The sequence below is a fragment of the Notothenia coriiceps genome, unplaced genomic scaffold (genome assembly GCF_000735185.1).
Source record: "Notothenia coriiceps isolate Sejong01 unplaced genomic scaffold, NC01 NC01_scaffold00035357, whole genome shotgun sequence".
NCBI classification, from domain to species: Eukaryota; Metazoa; Chordata; class Actinopteri; order Perciformes; family Nototheniidae; genus Notothenia; species Notothenia coriiceps.
Window position 1 is genome coordinate 259,718 of NW_011368058.1, and position 8,662 is coordinate 268,379.

The following is an 8,662-nucleotide window of genomic DNA, read 5'->3' on the forward strand; positions in this document are numbered from 1 at the left end:
CCCAGCGCAACAGATCGTTGTAGCGCACCGCTATCAGGACTGGTCGAAGTCTAAAAAGTAGACATCAACATCTGCGTCCGGGCATCCGCAATAAAACCCGTCGAATTTCTTACTACTTCTGTCCACTAAACCGGATAACCATAAGTGTGTCTATGATATTAGTGTGTAAAATAAGATGCTAATAAGATCGGTAGCGAAGACAACTCGCTGTTCATAGTCTGGATTTGCGTCAAGACTCCCCGTTTTGCAAATTTAGGACAAATTTGACAGGTGACCTTTGTTTTATAAGGAAGTCCATATAACCGTCTAGACCGACATTCGAATCGATCGCGAAGCTCGAAGTCTGTATGACTGTTTTGTGAATGTTTATACTTTGATCTGTTGAGACCGGCTTGGTCTCGTGTCAAACGGGTTGAAATATTACAACGTTGGCAGTAATATTGGAATATATAAGAATATTAACTCAACTGCACCTGTGAAAATCACTGTCAAACAACTCGAATGAACGTCCGAAAACGTAAACTTCGTCCGCAAAGCAATTCATCCCTAAAGGAGTTCAACCATTTATAAGGAGATTTACCGACACGTACACACAGTTCAACCACTCTACAAAGGAGTCAACGTACACAAACCTGCGTAACACAAAAATATAAACGAAGCATAAACATTACATATTCACACAAACCCCGGCAACGTGTCTAAAGTACGTTCACTATGCATTTTATATGGTTAACTAAACTAAACGTACATGCTATCAAACCTATATAAACTCCTATAACCCAACGGTATTCGAGTGTAGAGAAGACGTAGCACCGGACACTAGACAGAACGAGACTAGGACGTCCTACTTGTGTTAGGTGTCAATATCTAATGTTCATTTATTCAACAACAAGAAACTCAATCAGTCCGAAGTCTCAGGAGATGACTAGATTACGAAATGTAGTTTACGTATAGAAGACGACGTTTGTGATCTGACTGACTGCCGGGTTGTCCGAGAGTCCAGGACGTAGCTCTCTGGTATAGGTCCTTCGTTTGTGCATTATCATTTTTTGTTTTGTCTGATGAAAAATTTACATTTTTAGCGCGTAGACAGGACAATTACTCAACCGTGGACTGACTGTACACCCGAAAACAGTCAGAGCATAATATACCGAACTATTACTTACTTTCATTTCTTTGTATATCTACTATTGTTTTCCCTTTGATGCCTAATTTGCCATGTAGTCGAACTACAAACACCGATTCGTCCGATGCGGACCTTCACCTTGACCTCCTAAGGGTCACTCTCTTGTCGTAGGTGGAGGAGCACACATTTGTTATTGACCGACTTGGTCCGTCTCTTGACCTTCACTTGCGGGACTGACTGGACTCTCAGGAGCGTCAGACGCAGACCTGAGAGGCTTCTAGAAGGAGTCATCGTCCGAAGAGAGGACTTATGGAAGTCGAACAATAATGCATGTCCAGTTCTAGAAGAGTCTACCCTCCACCAATCCTGAAGTCTCCGACTCCGGTTCCGTCGTGTCGACTTGAGAGACTCGTTTGACCCCGTCGGGCTCGTCACGACTTATTCTGTTTAACCAGCAAATTTGGAAGTTAGTAGTCAGTCAGTGAGTAGTTGTAGCTAGCTAGTAGTGTAGTTAACAAATAAATTATATATGACGGAGTTATAGTCGTTTACAATGTAAACAGTAGTCACCTGGGAAGTCGTCAAACAGTGCTTATAGCCATACTGTGCTGCTGTCGGGAGACAGGTAACTGCCGGAGTGTAGCATGTTCCTTTGGAGGTCTCTTGTGCGCGTGTCAATTTCCCTTTACCCTCTTGAGTCCCTCTCGTTGTCTCCTCCCTAGGGAGAGGTCACTTTTTGACCCTGGTCTTGCCCCGTTATCTACGGACACATGAGAGTCGGTCATATTCGAGAAAAATCGAGAGTATGGTTACAACCTTCTTCGTTTATGACTTATATAAAGAACAACAAAAACGAAACCTTTATGAATAAGTAAAATGATTAAACAAGGGCGAGTAGTATTACATAATTTTATTTTCAACTACCTCCAAGTCACACTTAATCGTCCCATATTAAGAATAAGATTTAAATGTCAAATTTCGAACTATAGAGCGAGACGGTCCGTCAGTCACTTAATTATGCGTCCCTTTTTTTTTTTTTTTTTTTGTCTTCTTCTTTCTCTGAAAACGTAAATTCTATGAGTACTCCTAGTCCCATTATAAGTCGGACTACAGACGTCGAGTCTCAGTTGTGTTGATGAAGTGTAAATGTAGAGTCTGTCTTCATTTCTACCTCTTGACTGGCGCTTCTCTGAGTCAAACGTCAGAAACCTGAGAGATCTTCTGGTGACGTCCTCGTCGAAGTGAGGAGTTTAGGAAGTCAGACTACAACGAGTGAGTCGGTCAGGTCGAGAGAGTCTACCCCCCAAAACTGAAGTCTCGACTCCAGTCTCGTCGTGTCCGACTGAGAGGCACTTTTAGACCGTCCGGTGAGTCCTGGGACTATTTCTTGTGTACCAAATCCCTACCTCGCCGAGCCGGCGCCTCCGGTCTGCTGACTAGTCTTAGTCCTTAATTCGAGGTCATTTGGTTCGTACATTCGCGAAAGCAAGAGAGGGGGAACCGTCTCCAAGACCCAGGTCCCCCCCCCCCACCCTCCTGTGGTGCGGCGCCACACAAGAAAACTCCCCCACAAGAACAAACAGCTTATTTTTGGGACTTGATAAGTGCGACTGAGAAAGAGGAAGACAGTAAAAATTCGGACCCTCGCTCGCCTCCAATTAGTGTTATAGTTTCGTCTTTCGTCGTCCTTTTACCATTGTATTTGACTAAACAACACCATTCGATCCGTGCGGACCTTCCACTTGACCTCTCTAACGAGTCACACTCTTTGGTAGGTGGAGGTGACACAAATTATGTTAGGACGACTCGGACGTCTCTCAGCTGGGGAATGACTGACTCTCACGAGGTCAGACCCGTCAAGACCTGGAGGTCTTCTTAGAGAGTCACGTCGAGGTGAGGATTTTAGTAGGGTCCGACAACAATGGTCGAGTCAGAGAGTCTACCCTCCCACCTGAAGTCTCGTCTCCGTCTCTTCCGTGTCGACAAGAGGACGTTTGACCCGTCCCGGACTTCAGATTTTATTCTTTTATACTACAAATCTTTTTGTTACAAGGCCCGAATTTTATACTTTTAACATTATTAGCCAAACTACTCGACCCTCTTCATCTCTTACAGTGTTCATATTTCACTCGTAGGGCTGTTCAATTTTTGTCATTCTATGTCTCTCCCTTTTCTCGAGAGTTAATAAATTTTCTGTTGCACGAAGTGGAAGTTATGTTTCACCACTGAAGTGTAGACTTTGAGACGTAGGGTAGATGTGGTTTGAGTACTACACGTCGGTTCTGTTATTTTTGGGTATAGAGTTGGTTCTAGAGTTGCAAATGTTACTGTGATAAACAAGTCCTCTTAAAATTCTTTACCTAGATTTATGTGAAAAAAAAAAAAAAAAAATTTATGAGTCTATAACATAAAATCCTTATCAGCCTTCAGTAGTTTGTGTCATAGACAGTCAAATTGCGATAAGTACAGTCATACTTGTAGTACATCGAAATATGTTTACAATTCTTTTTCTTTTTGGACTACATAAGGACAAACACAAACTATTAATATTAGTCTTTAATAAATAAGACATCAAACTACATAAATTATCTAACAATTTTCGTAATACCTGCTTATATTCCTATGTAAAGTCCACCAATTGGTCAAATCTCTGACTCGGACAAAAAGTCCAAAGCCGAGCTTTACTGGTAAGGGTCTGTTTACTGCGTTATACAGAAAGCGAAGATTTCCCAATTTAATTATTAGAAAAGAGTTTCATTACTATTTGTACATCAACCTACATCTTTTCAGTTTTAGTATATCTACCAAAAAATAGAAATTTGCTTTATAGTTCTAACTTGTATCATTGTTGAGATTAATATATCAACAGGGGCAGGTTGCTGTAAAGCTGAAAAAATCTACTCCAAAGTCCGTTTTTTCTGAGGTGCGAGACTCAACTAAAACCCCCTCTTACCCCAAAATGGCGAAAGACCAGGCTAAAACCACTACTTAAGAAAGACTGGCAATCTCAGTTACTTAGCTTTCCCCTAGAGGGGTTGTGTGTGTGTAAGATTTTGTTATTTCCACCCCAAAGCGCAGTGCGTCAAAACGTGGTCTCACTTCGACAGACATCGAGCTGAGACTTTAGGCTTTTCGTCCAAAATAACGAGGTAGGCTAATAGTCTTTTAGTAAAAGTCACTGTATGTCTGTGTAAGCCTAATTGGATACCTAATTGAAGTCCGAGCAAAAAAATTATCAAAATACGGTAACTTTTCTCGGTGAAGACTGGCGATCTGATGCTGTGTCCCTCGGTAACAATACGGAAAAATCCGATCGGATCGTGCGTATACAAAACTACAGACAAGAACAAATAATACAGAGGCTCTCAGGAGCATATTAACTACTATTACTTCCCATGGGAAGCTAAGACACAGTGGGAGTGCCTACACTCTTAGCTACCCAACCTACACGTCGTCACATGAATCTCCCGCCCCCGACATACAAAGCAATAGCAATGTTAAAACGAAGTAAACTGGATATAAACTCTCCAAACAGGCGAAAAACCTACCAGTTTCACCCACTGTCTCTGCCACCTCCCTCCATGCCTGGTTCCTCCGGTTTGTATCCCGGTAAATAGTTCTGGTCGTAAAGAACCGGGTGATTTGCTACCGTAATATCTCGTTTGGAATATGAGGAAATTAACTGCGGTCTGGCTCTCCCAGCTTGCACGCGGTTTGATTGGCTGCGCTTGCACTGGCGGGATTTGCATAAACGGGATTTGATTGGCTGATGCTAAGCATCGAGCCTCAAAAGTTGAACATTGTTCAACTTTTGATGCCGATAGATGCTCGTGATGCTTGCAAAGCCATGCCATGCTCCCCACAATGCAGTTCGGCGAAGATTAAAAATCTTCTACGTCACCCCATTCAAGTGAATGGGCGAAGCGTTGAAAGCATTTTTCGATGCCTGTAGTGTAGACGGGCCGTAATAGTCCACATGCTAATGCTAGTTAGCCTCAGCAGTAACATGCTGTGTCTCTCCTGCTGCAGCAGGTGTTCAGAATGGCATGACTGACGCACAGCTCCATTAAACGTGTTCATTTCTTTCTTTCCACTTGACAGAGCCACGGGTAAACAAGTGCCCTGTTGCCGTAGTTTCCCCAAAGTTCCAGGAGATCTCCTTGCCAACCAGCTCTACGGTTATAGACGGCAGCCGTGAGTGTCCCATGACGCACAGGGAGAGAGACCTTGCATCTAAAATATGTATATGTAAAATCCTTAAGCTGTCCCATTCTGTGCCCTTCTTCCTCCTCTATGTCCTCCCTCATCCTCTCAGAGAGCACCGATGATGACAAGGTGGTGGCGTGGCACTGGGAAGAGGTTAAAGGGCCGCTGAGGGAGGAGAAGGCCATTGCCGACACACCCGTCCTCACCCTCACTGGCCTGGTGCCCGGGAACTACACATTCAAGTACAGATGCTCTATGTTTCAATTGTATTTTTAGATAAATACATTGCAAGCTACTTTCTCAAGCATTAACAAAGAGTCAGGTTTTTTTTTGGAACTGCGCCTCCTTTCTCTATTTATATGGCTATCATCATCAGTATAATATTAGAAATGCTAATTGTTTGCTAATAGAAGATTTCAAATCTATTGTAAGTTCAAATCCGAAATTCAAATACAAAGTTCAAATACGAACTTCCTGCGACATGGTGTATCTCTCATTTTTTAGCTAGCTTTTATTTAAGTCTGAGGTTGAATTGCTTTGATTGGTGCAGAGCAGTTTGTATGTTCTACCCTAATAAATGTCCCATCTCAGTTTGACTGTGACAGACTCAGACGGAGCCAAGAACTGGACACCATCCACCCTCTTGGTCAACAAAGCCAAGGATTACCCGCCTGTGGCCAACGCCGGGCCTAACCAGGTCGGAATAATTTTCTGTCATCTATCATATGATTCAGTTCTTTAATGCACTTAAGCACCATCTTTGGAAATCATATGAATGTGAACTAGGTTGACTTAACATGCAAAATGCTTGTCTTTCCTCTTACTAAATCCAGGTAATCCAATTGCCACGCAACTCCATCACCCTGTACGGCAACGAGAGCACGGACGACCACGACTCACTGTCCTACGAGTGGTCCCTCAGCCCTGAGAGCAAAGACAAAGTTGTGGAGATGCAGGTGAGATACTCAGGGACTGTGCATATCCTTATTTTTCAAATGTTTCACTGGATAAGAGACTTATGGCTAACATGTTTCTTTAGGGTGTGCGGACGCCCATCTTGCAGCTGTCTGCTATGCAGGAGGGAGACTACACCTTCCAGCTGACTGTGACCGACTCCGCTGGACAGCAGGAAACTGCCCAGGTCACCGTCATTGTGCAGCCAGGTACACGTCGTAGTAAAAAAGAACTCTTGATTATAACAACTTAGCTCTTTTGAATAGTGTCTGCACTAAAAAGTTTGGAGGAATACTTTGTTAACAAGCTGCTGAAGGCATTGATTAAATACATTTCATTACAACTGTCACTAATGTCTTACATGTTTTGATAGCCTTGGGTTATTAAGCCTCTCTTATCACTTAAGCTCCACTACAATTAAACTATTACTTCGACATTTAAAATCCACCACATCTTTACTCAATATGCCCTGTGTTACCTTTGTTTGCCCTCACATTTTTCCACAGTTTATATAAAACATACACCTGAAGTGTGAGGTGCATACCGAGCACCAGTATATAATGTAGCTGTGTTTATACTCTGCTTACTTAATGTGTGAAGCTCTTGTCATTACCTAAGCTGCTGTATGACCGATCTGTTTGCTTAACCTGCATGTGTACGTTCAACCTGATACGCACCTGGTGTGAACTGTAGACTGCAAACACACACTTGCAAGACGCTCTGTAGAGTTTGAGCAGAAGCTTTTATGTGAGCACACATCCATCTGCAGGGTCAGTCAAGATCAACCATGTGAGGCATACTATCTGAAAGAAACGGCAGTGTGTTAGTCAGAGTGTGGTATTTCAGAAAATAACTGCTCTTCTTTGATAATGCACTTTAAACCTTTGGCATCGGGTCGTCCTTTCTGTATCTTAGTGGGCGGGGTTTATCGATTGGTACTGTTTTTTATGCTTGGTTGGTGTCCTCTTCTCACTCATTCATTTTTTTGAATAAAGCACATTCACTTAATTTTCCTAACAAGAATTGGTCCAGCTGTCAAACTATTAATTTGTCAGGTCTATCTTCAGCTTTACTATAAGAAAGGCAAACATAATCTTTAAAAAAAAGAGAGAACATTCCTTATATGCAGAATTACATAGTTTTAAAAGGATTTCAATGCAACAATATTGATTACATTTAATGATAGTTGAAGGATGTTGATTTTGTTGTGGGAGAAATGCTTCACATGGCTTTCTTCTATGCTCAGACGACAGCCAGACACTTTCGACAGTCATCATTCCACTTACTCCTGTGTCTCTTTCTTGCTGGTTCTACAAAGGAGATGTGTTTTTAGTTTCCTCACACTCTCAATCCTCCAGAAAACAACAAGCCTCCAGTAGCAGATGCAGGACCGGAGAAAGAGCTGACGCTGCCGGTGGATCGAACCACGCTGGATGGCGGTAAGAGCAGAGACGACCAGAAGATAGCCACCTTCCACTGGAAACAAACCAAGTGAGTCAAACACAGACGCCTCCTCATGTCTGCAGGCTGTTTATATTGTCTGCAGACAACTACCGTAATTTTCGGACTATAAGGCGCACCTGAATATAAGCCGCAGCAGCTAAATTGAATGATGTGTACATATATAAGCCGCACTGGACTATAAGCCGCAGGTGTTTTAATGTTTAATTACCATATGTAAGGGTTCGTGCACAGAGGGGATTGTCGGGAAAGAGATGGCTGTTTGAGGAAGCTCCCATTTATTAACATTTCAACAAACAAGTTGCATATTTGCATAACGTATTCAAGTGTTACCATTTAGTGCAATAGTAGCTACAGAACATGTACTGTGCTGTGTAAACTGTACTGCATCACATAGCGTTTCAGACACACAAACTTTTCAACTTTCAAACTTAAACGGTGCGCTCCCAGCGCACGTACCGGCAGTGATCTACAGCAGCGGTTTTCAACCAGTGGTACGGGGACAAACTGTCTCGCTCTCGTAATGTCTGTCTGTCTTGCTCTCGTTCTGTCTCTCGTACCACTCTCGGTTCCACTTTTACTTTTACGCGCTACCTGTCTCACTCTTTTCCGGCCTCCAGCTTTTCCTGCTGGAGCCCGCCGCTTAAAGGTGGGGGTCCGCGGACCGGCCATAGAGCCCATAGAGTTAAAGGTGGTGGACTGTAACCTGTAAAATCCATAGATTTAGGAGGTCCCCTAGTGGCCATTAGCTGTAAAAATCCATAGATTAGCCGCACCGTTATATAAGCCGCAGCGTCGAAAAATGGGAAAAAAGGCGCGGCTTATAGTCCGAAAATTACGGTAGTTTATTTGTGTTAATGTTTGACTTTGGTGAAGCAGAACTATCCCTTTTAAAATATGGGTTTACTCAGAAAA

The 8,662-nt window shown here is 42.8% G+C and overlaps 1 protein-coding gene across 1 annotated transcript in view; it reads left to right on the forward strand.

Moving 5' to 3' along the window:
• Nucleotides 1-8,662, forward strand: part of LOC104962793 (dyslexia-associated protein KIAA0319-like protein) — a gene marked incomplete at its 5' end in the record, with an annotated part of 26,332 nt that overhangs the window by 10,964 nt on the left and 6,706 nt on the right. Inside the window, 6 exons of the mRNA XM_010791293.1 lie at nucleotides 5,228-5,320; nucleotides 5,442-5,574; nucleotides 5,924-6,029; nucleotides 6,166-6,288; nucleotides 6,372-6,495; nucleotides 7,645-7,777. Coding sequence (XP_010789595.1) covers nucleotides 5,228-5,320; nucleotides 5,442-5,574; nucleotides 5,924-6,029; nucleotides 6,166-6,288; nucleotides 6,372-6,495; nucleotides 7,645-7,777 — 712 coding nt within the window. The remainder of the gene's footprint in view (nucleotides 1-5,227; nucleotides 5,321-5,441; nucleotides 5,575-5,923; nucleotides 6,030-6,165; nucleotides 6,289-6,371; nucleotides 6,496-7,644; nucleotides 7,778-8,662) is intronic.